At 35.3% G+C, this 12,462-nt stretch overlaps 3 protein-coding genes across 6 annotated transcripts in view; 2 read left to right on the top strand and 1 right to left on the bottom strand.

Moving 5' to 3' along the window:
• The first annotated feature begins 80 nt into the window (after positions 1-80).
• LOC128672738 (PR domain zinc finger protein 5-like) lies at positions 81-3,547 on the top strand. 3 transcript variants are annotated; one of them, XM_053750081.2, is made up of 5 exons: positions 81-466; positions 1,281-1,413; positions 1,555-1,722; positions 1,944-2,061; positions 2,532-3,547. In XM_053750081.2, exons 1-5 carry the CDS (start codon positions 338-340, stop codon positions 2,533-2,535), a joined length of 552 nt encoding a protein of 183 aa, XP_053606056.1. In that variant the 5' UTR covers positions 81-337; the 3' UTR covers positions 2,536-3,547. The 3 variants fall into 3 exon arrangements, with proteins under 3 accessions (XP_053606056.1, XP_053606055.1, XP_064292250.1); XM_053750080.2 differs by having other exon boundaries at positions 83-466; positions 1,944-2,057; XM_064436180.1 differs by lacking the exons at positions 81-466; positions 1,281-1,413 and having other exon boundaries at positions 1,688-1,722.
• Positions 3,548-4,281: 734 nt separating this feature from the next.
• Positions 4,282-6,285, top strand: Ndc1 (Nuclear division cycle 1). The gene has a single exon (XM_053750079.2). It carries the CDS (start codon positions 4,522-4,524, stop codon positions 6,208-6,210), a length of 1,689 nt encoding a protein of 562 aa, XP_053606054.1. The 5' UTR covers positions 4,282-4,521; the 3' UTR covers positions 6,211-6,285.
• Positions 6,286-6,299: 14 nt separating this feature from the next.
• The window catches only part of unc80 (uncoordinated 80), a 37,503-nt gene continuing 31,340 nt past the window's right edge, over positions 6,300-12,462 (bottom strand). For both annotated transcript variants that reach the window (XM_053750078.2, XM_064436179.1), the window contains 8 exons: positions 12,269-12,434; positions 11,576-11,743; positions 11,106-11,204; positions 10,245-10,361; positions 9,613-9,773; positions 9,041-9,222; positions 7,696-7,799; positions 6,300-6,829 (listed from right to left, as the gene is read on the bottom strand). In XM_053750078.2, coding sequence (XP_053606053.1) covers positions 6,711-6,829; positions 7,696-7,799; positions 9,041-9,222; positions 9,613-9,773; positions 10,245-10,361; positions 11,106-11,204; positions 11,576-11,743; positions 12,269-12,434 — 1,116 coding nt within the window. In that variant the 3' untranslated portion in view covers positions 6,300-6,710. The remainder of the gene's footprint in view (positions 6,830-7,695; positions 7,800-9,040; positions 9,223-9,612; positions 9,774-10,244; positions 10,362-11,105; positions 11,205-11,575; positions 11,744-12,268; positions 12,435-12,462) is intronic.

The raw sequence follows: 12,462 nt of genomic DNA, 5'->3' as shown, positions 1-12,462 counted from the left end.
GCATCCAATGTTTGTGTACCTTAGTTGTACCATTAGCGCCATCTGCGCTGAGCTTTTCGTAATATGGCCTATTAGCAACAATGTCGGTCGGTTTCACAGGTCGGTTTGAACACAACACAGGAACACAGAGTACATTTTTATATACTAAGGTTTGAAGCTAAGGTTTGATTGTGAAAAATTTGGTTCAGCCATAGCTACAACGTTGTGAAAACCGATAACAATAACGCCCATTCCTATTTGAAATGGTCCTTGTTATCGTCATTACTATGGATGGAATTTTCGCTAGATTATTGTAATTTCAATTATCCGATTGCCAGAAGAAGTATATATCAGAAAGATGAAAAAATCGGGCTTGTGTAGATGTTGTTTGGTTGATTCTTGTTATAAGAGTTTGTCCAATGAATACTTTTACGCTGGACACAAAGAAGTTTATTCTGAAATGCTTTTGGAAACATTTAACATTACGGTAAGTTCTGTGTATGTCCCAATATTCATATACTTATACTTTTTTACCGAACAGTTTTCCGTTGCGGTAGAGCAAAATACCATTCATTTCGAAACAGCTCACTAAAACTTGTGTCCTAATCTGTTTTGTGTGAGAGGGCTACAATGCCAATATTTCAATATTTGCACTGCCATTACTTTTACTGTTTAAACTATGTTTTACAGTGAACTCCTACAACAGGCTCATATTTAGGCAACATACAGTTTTGTAAAATAAACATTTACAAGAATATAGGTACTTATATAAATATAATTACACACTTTGAGTGCCAAAAATGGGTAATTAAATTACTATAAACAATGAATCAGGAGTGCGAATTAAAACAGTAGTTGTCAAGCAGCTAATAGTAAAGTATTAAACCATACCTAGTTAAGTATATACTATCTTACTCAAATTAAATGTCACTCAATAAAACAAGTACCTCTATCACTGATTTTCTATAACCATTAATTTTAAGATCAAACATATTTCAGTTGCAAAATTATAGTTATTCAGTCAAACAGCATCTAAAGAATGCATTTGCGGCATATTTATTTCTAGCTGCTGTTACTGCAAATAAATTATCAGTTCTGCGAACACTTTTGGTTGGGACTTGTAACATTATCTTTTGTAGTAGGTTAGGGGAATCAATTAAACCATTAATAATCTTATAAAGAAACATTTGTTCAAGTTGTAGGTATGTGTCTTAGATTCAGGGACAGCAAATAATATTTTTTGAGTAAATCAGGGTATGGACACTGCCTGCATTACTTTTACTGTTGAAACTATGTTTTAGATATGTGATAACTCCTACAACAGGCTTATATGTGAAGATTGTATTGTGAAATTACGAGCAGCAGTTGCTTTCAAGAAACAAGTTTTTGATGCCGAGGAGTCATTAAAATTAATTCAGTTAAAAAATAGTGATGGTATGTTTTCAAACTAAAATCTATGACAAAAAAAAATTATAATATATGTTTTTTATATAATATAAATTATATAAGGTTTTTTTTGTATAGATTTTCTGCATATTAATCTGGTCTTCCAATATTGATTGATTAATATTACAGCTAAAGAAATTGTAGAGCCAAAAGAAGAAATTGATGCCAGTTTTGATGATCACTCATTTTCTCCTATTCATGATGATTTGGGACCTGAGAATCAATTGGAAATTGATGATTTTGAAGACTTTGATGATAATGTCAATTGGAGTAGTCAAAAGACTAAAACTGAAGAAGGTACTTAAATATTTTATGTAATTATAATATTGTTATTTTCTTGTAAATGTTGTATGCTGCAAATTATTTATATTTCTAGATCATCATCTAAAATGTGTAGTTACAAGATTTGTATTCTGGCATCATAGGTAATTAATATCATGCTTTTTCTTATGTCCACCACATGACAAGGGACATTTTCACACAATTTTTAGTAACATTGTATGGTTTTTTTATTTCAGGTGAAATTTTTGTGATAAAATTAGAACCAAAAATATTAAAGGAAGGAAAGGAAAAGAAACTAACTATCAAAAAACAAAACAGTAAAAGATCAGTACAACAAAAAAATGCTAAAAGTGAGTTAGTATTGCATTCATAAAACCCATTTTTGCTATAAATGCGAAATTATGTAAGGATGTCTGTATGTTTGTTACTATTTCATGTAAAATCTCTGTAAAATCTACTGGACTGATTGTTATGAAATTTGGTACATGGGGATATAACCTGGAATAACACTATACTTATTACTTTTTATACTGAAATTCCCACGAGGAGCTCGGCCCCGGGGCACAGCTAGTTGTTTAATAAAAGGACCAGTTTGGTTGTTTCTACTTGTCTTTTATACTATACATGTTTGAGGGCTTAATGTGAGTTTGAAATTCACTTTTAATTATCAAAAGGAAAGTCAGATTTTATGCCCAGTGCAGAATCACATGGTTGTTGCAATGTCACAAGGTCACACTGTGATTGGTTGATAGCCTCTCTTTGTGATTTTGCAAAATTGCAATTGGACAGACCTCTGTTAAAAGTTATATCTTTACATTTTTCAGGTGAATCAACAAAAAAGGATGAAAAGAAGGAAAATTATATTCAATCACAGAAAGATTCAATAAGAAATTCGCTTAAATTGATTCTAAATTCAAATATGTGTGTGTTTGAATCTCTCAAGACAAAGTTTAAATGTTTTTCTTGCAATGAGGCCTTCATAAATATAATGGATCTAAGACAACATTCAGAAACACACTCTTATTGTAAACTTTTAAAAAGGTTGAATTCTCTTCGCGGAGCTTCATTTCGGAATGTAGATATTTCAAATTTGAAATGTAAATTATGTTCATCTATGTGTACAGATTTGAATGACTTACAAAATCATTTAATAAGTCATGACATAAAGTTTAACAATTATGGTCACTTTTTAATTCCATACAAACTGGAAAAAGATCGAAAGTGTACTATATGTGTCCAAGAATTCAATACTTTTACACGGCTGTCTATTCATATGAACAGTCACTACACTAATAATGTATGTGAAATATGTGGTGCGTCATTCATAAGTACACAAAGTTTAAGGACACATTTAAATGCAGTGCATAAGGAAAAGAAGTGCACTATTTGTTCTGATACATTTTCTACTGTTCATGCAAGAGCACAACATATGATGAAAGTTCATAAAACTGCTCGATCAAAAAGATATTGTGTATTGTGTAATAAGTCATTTCCATATAGTTATATGTTGTTTGAACATAAAGTTAAAGAACATGGAGCAAAAAGGCAAACAGCTGAGTGTACAGAGTGTGGAAAAACTTTTTTATCACTTTATAATTTGAGAGTACATATTCGTAGTGTCCACATTAGAGAGCGAAATTATCCATGTAGTGTTTGTGAAACGCGTTTCTTCACAAAGACCGATCAAAAACGTCATGAAAGGACTCATTTAGATGTAAGGTCATTTTCATGTAGTTACTGTGAGAGCAGATTTAAGTCTAAAGATTCTTTACGTCGTCATCTTAGGCGACAACACGGATATATGTTTAATAGCAATAAATAAAACTTCTTTGTAACTGAATATTTGTATTTTATTTGAGCTCAATGAAAGTTAGTTCTATCTATGACAACTTTTATCTTGCTCCTGACTGCATTTTTTACCGTGATCTCCTGACCCACAGTAGAGTAGATGGATCACAGAGTACTTTCTATGAGATGGATGGATTTACTTTAACGCTTCAACTATTCGATCTATAATAGATATCGCTAACACTTTGCATACCTATCATACTAAACTCAAAAACTACTGAGCCGATAATGAAATTTGGCACAAAGATAGACGATACCTTCAGACACAGGAGTAACATATAGCCTTATACTTTTTTATTGTGGTTTAACCCGAACAAAGCTGGCTAGGACACTAGATAAAAATTTGAGGTTTGAAACGGCGCTTAGCACACTAGAGCCACCGAAGTCAAATCAGTACCTACTCCGCACAACAAGTCTATTTTTGTATATATACATATATATACAAAAATAAAGAATATTATTATTATACGCTAGCACCACAGATATAAGAACGTTATATTCTTATATATGTGTAAGAAAATAAGTGTTTGTACCACCATTATTATTTTCTTACACATTTACAAAACATTCTACATACATTCTTACATTCTACAAAAGTGCACCTTCCGGCCCAATCCGGCTATTATTCCACGGCTTCAAAATACAAATTTATCTTCGGATGGTTACGAACCGTTGAAAAAAAAAAAAAACAAAATGTCACTTCAAAATAACATTGACATAGATTAGAATAGGTAGGTATTCAAAACAACGAACAGCCGGCCGCAGTACCCGCACCCGCAGTTTTTAATCAAAAACTACAGCAGTACGTGTGTTTTCTTTCGGTAATTTATTTATTATGTACTTCCAAATAACGTGACGAGCTTGACCTCCGAAGAAAGACTATAAACTCTTGAAAAACGTTGATGAAACTTCTCGTAATAAATTCGTTATTTACCTACTCTTCAGATAACCTAACGCACAGCCGGTATGGAAGCAAAAAGTGAAATATTCGCACAAAGATTGATTATAGCGGTTTTATGGAACATTGGATTACAGACATCTATCGCGGTGTCGTTGGTTTTGCTCATACAAATTGATTTACTACATCCATTGTCATGGATTACTTCTACATTCTCAGACATTTTTGGGTGGAAAATGGGTCTTAACATAATACTGCTTGGTTTGGTCTCCTTCTTCCATGCCTATATATATGGAAGTTATTATGCTATTCCAGTGCCAAAATATTTTACCAGGTTTTCATTGTTTTTGAATTTGTTTTCTATACAAAATATTACTTTTAGCATTCTTTATGCTTTGAGTGGATATTTTACCATGAGTTTGTATTCCTCTTTGGCTAAAAGTAATTTCAATACTCTTAAGAAGAAATGTGACCACTTCGATGGACAGTGTCTCATTGAGCAGAGTTTATTTTTACAATTTGGTGGAATGTGGATGGGTTTATACTATTTCTTAAACACACATATTTTAAGCCCTACTCTTCTTTTATTTCCACATATATATCAAGACAAATTTCAACAGATCAAGCTTGCTGTGAGCAACATTCTTTCCACAGGATTTAAGAATTCCATACTACCCGTTGTTTATTATTGTTTATTCTACTACATATGGGGAAGTAAACCAAGAACTGTGGTATCAGAGGTGTACAGTATATATCTGGAAGATCCACCGTTGGACAATTTATTCAACCTATTTGCATCTGGTATTTGGATTGGACTTTGGTTTTATACCAGCTTATTCTTCATATCTGTGTACACAATGAGAACTGTCTTTAATATTGTGCTTACTCAACCAATGAAGTTTCCCATTGAGTCTGATAAAAGCCTAACATTGTGTAATGCATTAGCCCAAAGATCACAATTCAATGGCTACTTGGGAGCTCAGGATTTAAGAATTTTGTCTATGATGGATCCTGCACGGAGGCTAAATATTTTCACATTATCACAACCTGGTGGACATCCAAGAAATTGGAATAATTTGTTGGAACAATGTCTTTATATTATAAATGGTTTTAGTAAAGAACTGGACAATATTAATGGGGATGGAAAACAAAATGAAATGAATATCTCTGGGCAAAAAAAATTGATGAATATTAGTCCCAAAACTGGTTTGTATTCAAGTAAACTAAGAAATTTGGCTGATTCCCCAAAGTTGATTGAACTCAAAGATTATAATAAAAATAAGGTTGAGAACAATTTTGTGAATATAGTTAAGGGTGAATTGAATTTGCTTGTGAACAAATTGTGCCAAAAACCAGGCATCCATTATTTCTTTGGTGAATTGACAGATACAAAGCTAAAATATTTATTGCTGCATGCTCAGCCAGTAATGTGGACTTGTGAAGGATTGGCCTTCATAGCTGCAGCTTCATTGACTGAGGACAAATATGGAGTAGTGCAGAATGACTTGCCTGTGGTGATGTCAGCACTGGTGAATCTCAAACAGAGTTTGGACAAGCTGAGCAAGCCTGGCCTGGTGCCTAGAAAGCACATTCTCAATGATTTGTTTGCAATAAAAATAAAAAGTGCTCTCAACTCAGCAGTCAAGAGGAGTATCTATAAAATTGTATTGACATTCTCAAAGTTTATTCATGAAATACCTCTTGATCCTGATGTTCAAATTGCCATACAACCTTTTTTATTGTGTAAAGAAGCTTAATTATCTTTTATTCAAGTTCTAATTTTAAATATTTAGCTGTAAACTTATTTTTGTAATAAATTATTGTAAATGAAACAATATTTTATTTAAACAAAATCTCTATTAAAAATTTTTCAACATATAACTTATTATCACATATTTGACTAGATACATCAATCATACATATAAAACTTATAGAACATACAATATGATAGAACAACTTCAAATAAAGACAAATATTTATGAAGTCCATGATAAAATATCTCTATTCAATACAATCCTAAATCTTTTATAAGTTGTTTTCTGTCTATGCATACAGTTTTTGTAATAGAAGTTTTTTGACTATGTAAATATATTTGCATTACAAACATTATATCCTAAATCTTTTTATAAGTTTTTTTCTGTCTATGCATACAGTTTTTATAACAGAAGTTTTTTGACTATGTATATTTGCATTAGAAACATGAAGAAATCTAAATGAAGATTAAATCTAGTATTACAATTTTAGGCCTTCACACATTTTAAAGAAGAGTATCTTCGTCTCGGAGTTCACTGCTGAGAAGTAGGGACCGCTGGCTTGTTGCTCCCAGCAAAGCAGTACGTTCAGCTGATGATGTCTCAGATTCACAACTTAAAGATGCTGGAAGATAATCATAATGAATGCCAAGAAATAATACATAATCTTTAATTAATTTAAAAGCAGAAGAATTAGAATTAGGTAGAAACATTGAAAAGAAGAGTTTGTAAATAATTTCAGCTATTGAATTTTAAGATGTGTTGTTTGCTATGATTTCTATTAATTTTACTTTATGTTAAAATTATAGAATAAAGAATGAGATTATTGAGAACTAGGCTGTCAGGAACTTGAGAAGTGTTTGATACAAAACTATCAATTTATTAACCAAGCATTCATATAAATTAACAAGTGTAAGACAGCCATGAAGCTATAGGTAATAATAAGGAGCCTGCACTGCTAAGAACTTTTTGATGCAAGGTATTTTTCAATATTGCTATTTCTTTCATCTGTGGTTCGATTTCCCTGATGTATGCTAGATTTATGAATAGGTATAAACTTCTATAATTATACCTTTTAATCACCGACTGGAGTTATGATCGCCCTAGGCTAATTATGATGATGCACTCTTACAACAGGGGTTCTCAAACATTTTATGTATTTAATTGTATTTTTTTAGCGTTTTGTCTGTCTAGTTGAAATATTTAGGGTCAATGATCAAGGATCAATGTGCATGCGAATGTACGAACCCCCTGATCCGCGCACCCTAGGCTACAGTCTGATAGCCTAAAAGGTTAATCAAGTCCTGCTTTCAATGCGCAATAAAATGAAAGAAACAACAATATATATACGTATAGATATGTCTTACCTATACCTTCATGATAACTATGCGAGCTCTGCGGAAAGCACAGAAGTAGAGTGAGACGGTGAGGGGTAGAGAAGGAAGATGGCAGTGGCAGTATAATGTGCGGTACATACGAAGGGTAGATTACCGTCGGGGCTGGCGTGCGGCGTGTCGCTGGCGTGCGGCGTGTCGGGCGACGCCAGCGCCGCGCGCCCGCACTCCGACATCGACGCTTGAAGGCTGTAGCTCTCCCTGCGGAGGTGACACCCGTTTGTTTATTTATTTCATATTTAGCTTTTACTCGCGGCTTCCCTGTGTGAATTTCTCTGCTGAACAGACATCATTTTCATACAAAGTTTATCTTCTCTTTAACTTTCGCGTTTATAATATTAGTATGAACTAGCTGCTATCTGTAGTACAGGTACTTTTGAACCTATTTCAGGAACTAGCGAATAACAAAGATTATTTGTTAGTAAATTTAAGACATTGCATAGTTTAAATCACTACTGTAATCTTTGTTTAGAGGAAAAAAAAAACGTTTTTATTATTTTTATTACTAGCGGCTCGTCTCCGCTTCGCTAAACCTTCCTCAGGAATCACACTAAGTATTGGTTTGATATCTGCATTAAAATCCGTGTAGTAGTTTTTTAGTTCATAGCGAACAGACAGACAGACGTGGCAGAGGACTATGACATTAATATGGAACAACCTTAGAAGACTTACGTCTCTGATAAACCCATTTACCCACTAATAAACAATAATAAAAAACAATTAAATGACACTAGAAACAACATTGAGATAGGTTTGAAAAATATATATATTATATATATATATTATATATTATATATATTATGTATATATTAGGACAAATCACACAGATTGAGCTAGCCCCAAAGTAAGTTCGAGACTTGTGTTATGGGATACTAACTCAACGATAATATATTTTATAACAAATACATATATAGATAAACATCCAAGACCCGGTCCAATCAGAAAAAGATCATTTTCCATCATGACCCGACCGGGGATCGAACCCGGGACCTCTCGGTTCAGTGGCAAGAACCTTACCACTGCGCCACCGAGGTCGTCAAATGTCACATTTAATGAAACATTAAATGTGACAGGAGAATTAAATTATATACGATAAATGTGTGTGTGTGGTATATGTGATGCCCGCACTGATGATGATTGTTTTGTTAGACCTATATTAATGTAATCTCCAAAACTTGATCCATTTACATATGGTTTTCAGTAAAATTCACAGTATGCAGCACGTAAAAATAATCCTATGACTTTTTCCTCATTTTTTATGTGAATAATGATGAAAATGATAGCTTTCATTTTTTTTTAAATTTACCCATTTACATATGGTTTTCTGTATAATTATTTTCTCATTTTTTATGCGATCACAATGAAGATGATAGCTTTCCAAAACATGGTCAATGAAGTCCGCCGCACGCCACTCATGCAGACGACACAAACTCATGAATTACTGATCGTTCTGTTGGAAAGCTCGCCTGTATCCGGACGTGGACGAGGTCTGCGAGATCTCGCTGTCGTAGGAGGTGTCGGTGGCGGGCGCCGGCGCCGGCAACAACAGCGGCGCACACCGCCGCGGGGGAGTCTCCGGCCCGGGGGACGAGCACTCGTCTGACTCCAGCCGCACGTGCGACGTCTGGGGGACGTACATTTGACATGGAAATAGATTTACATGACAATTTATTAAGTAAGTATTTTATATATTTTTACACGCCTTTTTAACTTGCAATCTATGTATGTCGCTATGTGTGGAATGTGTATGTGTTTCGGGTGGAATCTTGAAACTCTATTGAGCTGAAATTTTGTTTGAATACATTTAGTTTAATACATTGGTTGGTGCACTCAATGAAAACTCAACGGCACGGACACGATTTGTTTGTCACACATTGAACGCAATAACATCTTTGTGACAACAATAATAAGATTGTGGCAAAAATGTCATTTTTGCAAAAAAATTTTGATTTATATTTCAAAAAAGCAAAGCATTTTCGCCTTAAATATACATATAGATAATAGAAATACCGACATCAGAGGGGGCGTATCTGCTGCGGCGGAACTTGAAGGTCTTCTTAGAAGGTCCCTGCGCTCGCTGCAGCCGCGGCCGCTCGCCGCTGTCGGCGGAGCTGGCGCGCTCCAGCGCCCAGCCGCGCGGCGACGCCGGCGACAGCGGCGTTAACGACGTCTCCCCTTACACACGGATAATATTTCTTTTTTCATTTATTTCATTTCAGTTATAACTGTCATTACTGCTAACGTTCATGAGTTAGGTAAAGTAGTTGAATAAATATGGTTGTCAATGTCAAAGAATTTATTCAGAAGTAATTTGTGAGGTTTCTATATGCTCCTTACTTTTATATTTTTTAAAATGAACTTAACGACGTACTTTTCAATCATTATATAATTAATCCACCTACATCGTTACAGTTAATTGTCATAATGATCTTACTATATCTAGACTAGGTTAGGTAAAACATATTTTTACAATTTTCTAACTTTGTCATCTATCCTATAAATGAATTACACACCAATTTTTATTAAAATGTAGTCTCTCGTTTCATCATTTCAGATGCTTTTAGGCGACTTGAATAAAATCGGACATCAGTGTTAGTGATAACACACTCGATAAGATTACAAGTCGTTTAGATTATAGTTATTTACCTGAAGTAAATTTGAACTCGACGGACGGCACGAAGCGCAGTTTAGCTGGGTTGTTGAGATATGGCGGTGTTGCCGCACCCGACTTGTTGTCACCGCCGCCCCCGTGATTATTGGCTCCTAGAAAATGATTCATTAGTACAGATATATTAATAATAATGCTTAAATACATTAAAAAATATATACGCGTCGTCTTGAGAGCCACATCTGTTTTTTTTCGCCGGTTGAAAAGGGACGATTTTGCGTATCACCATACTTTTTTTGGGAATTGGGAAATGGCGGATAAATCAATCTATTTAAGAAGTCGTTGTGATCCTAGGCCTCGAAGCTCAACCGATAATATGCTCAGATGAAGGAGAACCGGGAGAACATGTGACGCCTCAAAACTTTTGAAAATGAACTTTTCATAACATCAGCGCTTCTAGCGGCGAATTCGCTATCTTCAGCCTTCATTATATATCATTATTATATAGCATAAAACAAAGTTGCTGCTCGCTGTCTGTCTGTCCCTATATATGCTTAGATCTTTAAAATTACGCAACGGATTTTGATGCGGGTTCTTTCAACAGTTACAGTGATTCAAGAGTAAGGTTATGTAGTTTGTTATAGTTTTACCCGAGCGAATCCGAGACGGGACAACTAATATTCTGAAAAGTTTGTTACCTTTTCACGCTATATCTCCTCAATCAAACTTCTTGAAATTTTGCATACATGTAGTTTAAAGTATGGAGAAGGACGTAGCATATCTATCCCGGACGTAGGACATCATTCCGGATCGCGGAAAATAACTATTCCCGTGGGAAATTTACGCTGGCGAAACCGCGGGCAAAAGCTAGTTATTACTAAATGAAAATGGGTTCAAACCGGTGAATTGACCCGCGTGTGAGTTGTTGTCGAGGCGGCCGCCGGCCGCGTCGGCCGCGGGCAAATGCTGGCTCGTGGTGGAGCTGCTCGACAACGACTCTGTGGGAACAAACATCATATGTAGCTGGAAGGTAGAAGTATCACCTAGTAACACAATTTTTGAAATTTTTACTTTAGTTACAAGGTGTTCTTGGATGAGGAAAAAGAAGTTAGTAATGTATTACAAATTCGCCCGTATCACCGTTGCATAGAATTCCATGCAGGAAACATCCGGCGCGATCCTCATACAAAGTTACATATTGGGCCGGTCACGTGACAAGGAAGGAAGGAGAAGGTTTCTTCTCGTGTATTTCCAATAAACATATCTTTCTTGTATGAGCGAAATTGAAGATACGACGGGGTCTATAGCCTTAGCGATACAAGATCTATGGATGGGTTTATAGTTTTCTTTATCCACGGTGAATACTAACCTCTCGGCGCGGGGTGGTCGGGCGTGCGCGGCAGGGCGGAGCGCCCAACTAGCATGGAGATCAAAGATGGCCGATGCTGTTGGTGCTTCTCTTGGAGCCCGCCCGGACGAGGAAACACTTCCGACGCCCGCTTGCCGCCGCCTTGACCGATGTTCTCCGCTATTTGTTCTGGAAATGACAAAATCACTTTAATCAATCTCCATTATTTCCGTATTCAATAAATCAATATAATAAAATCAAATAAATCATCGAGGTGACTATTGATTCAGGGATTTGATTTCTGGTTTGGCTCCGTTTTGATGAGAAAGGAGGATAAACACATACATTTATCATATTAGTCTTCAAAATAGTCTTACAGGTATTGTGTAATGGTTATACATGATAAAAGTGATTTTTTGAAGAATATTTTTTTCTGACAGCAAGTCCTTATAAAACAAAACATGACACACTTTACATTTATAATTTGGGTGAACGATATATACTAAAAGAATGAAAGTATTTACAACATAAGTACTATAAGTTATAAAAACTAAAATAATAAATACTAAATTAAGTATATTTGGGTGATATTTTATTCTATATTATACTCTATAATTCAACTGATTGAATGACAAATAAGGAAAGAGCTTGCGATAGATAATAACTAAATCTAAAAGAGAATAAGAATAAGAAAGATAATTTCTGTAAACTCACCAAACTTGAACTGGTCGTGCGTGTCCCTCATAGTGCGGAGCTCCCTCGCCAGCTCCGCCAACAGCGCGCCGCGCGCGCGCGCGGCCGGCAGCTTGAGGCCGCGCACGCGCTCGCGCACTACGAACTGCATGTGGCGCTCGTTGTCGCCGATCGGCGGCTGGGACAGCTGCCCGATATGTAACATACTTTTGACT

This window comes from Plodia interpunctella, chromosome 9 (assembly GCF_027563975.2).
Source record: "Plodia interpunctella isolate USDA-ARS_2022_Savannah chromosome 9, ilPloInte3.2, whole genome shotgun sequence".
Lineage (NCBI taxonomy): Eukaryota > Metazoa > Arthropoda > Insecta > Lepidoptera > Pyralidae > Plodia > Plodia interpunctella.
The sequence above is the reverse complement of the archived record's forward strand: the minus strand, read 5'-3'. Positions and strand labels throughout refer to the sequence as shown.